General features: G+C 47.1%; 1 protein-coding gene across 1 annotated transcript in view; it reads right to left on the bottom strand.

The window, feature by feature from the left end:
• The window catches only part of EMH_0074870 (Zinc finger protein, related), a gene marked incomplete at both ends in the record, with an annotated part of 2,051 nt that extends 1,729 nt beyond the window's left edge, over nt 1–322 (bottom strand). Inside the window, one exon of the mRNA XM_013499519.1 lies at nt 131–322. Coding sequence (XP_013354973.1) covers nt 131–322 — 192 coding nt within the window. The remainder of the gene's footprint in view (nt 1–130) is intronic.
• Nucleotides 323–550: the final 228 nt, after the last annotated feature.

The following is a 550-nucleotide window of genomic DNA, read 5'->3' on the forward strand; positions in this document are numbered from 1 at the left end:
CGCAGTGGCAGTAGGGGTTTTGGCAGTTTCGTAGCCGAAACCATCCTGGAGTCTGTATTCTTAGATGTCTGGGTCTATTTGCCTGTCTGGTGGCCTTTTACATTAATTTGTATGCTGCTAGCAGTCTTACAGCTGTGCGTTTCTCAAACTGGTTCACAACGGAGAGCGGTGATATGTGCCAGGCCTGGAGAAGCTTGACACGAGAAGTCCTTGTATTAATCTGGATCATGTATTCAACGAAGGCCCACTCGTCAGAATCACGAATCACCGCTGCAATGTGCTGGTCTGAAATGCGGCTGAATCCAGCCTCGTGGGCAGCCATTCCAGCGCATTGGTGATATTATGAACTGCTACGATAAGTAAAAGAATTTTAAAGTTCAACACGATACGCCTCCAAAAATAGTAGCAGCTACAGCTACATGATTCGCCCCAGCCAATGGTCCAGCCACTCAGCAGACGGGAGCAGCCCATTGTTGTGTGAATGCCCACACACTTTGATCCGTAAAAACAGGATGAACCATCATTGCAGATTCTTTCAAGAAGCTAATAT

This window comes from Eimeria mitis, genomic scaffold (assembly GCF_000499745.2).
Source record: "Eimeria mitis Houghton genomic scaffold, Emh_scaff4406, whole genome shotgun sequence".
NCBI classification, from domain to species: Eukaryota; Apicomplexa; class Conoidasida; order Eucoccidiorida; family Eimeriidae; genus Eimeria; species Eimeria mitis.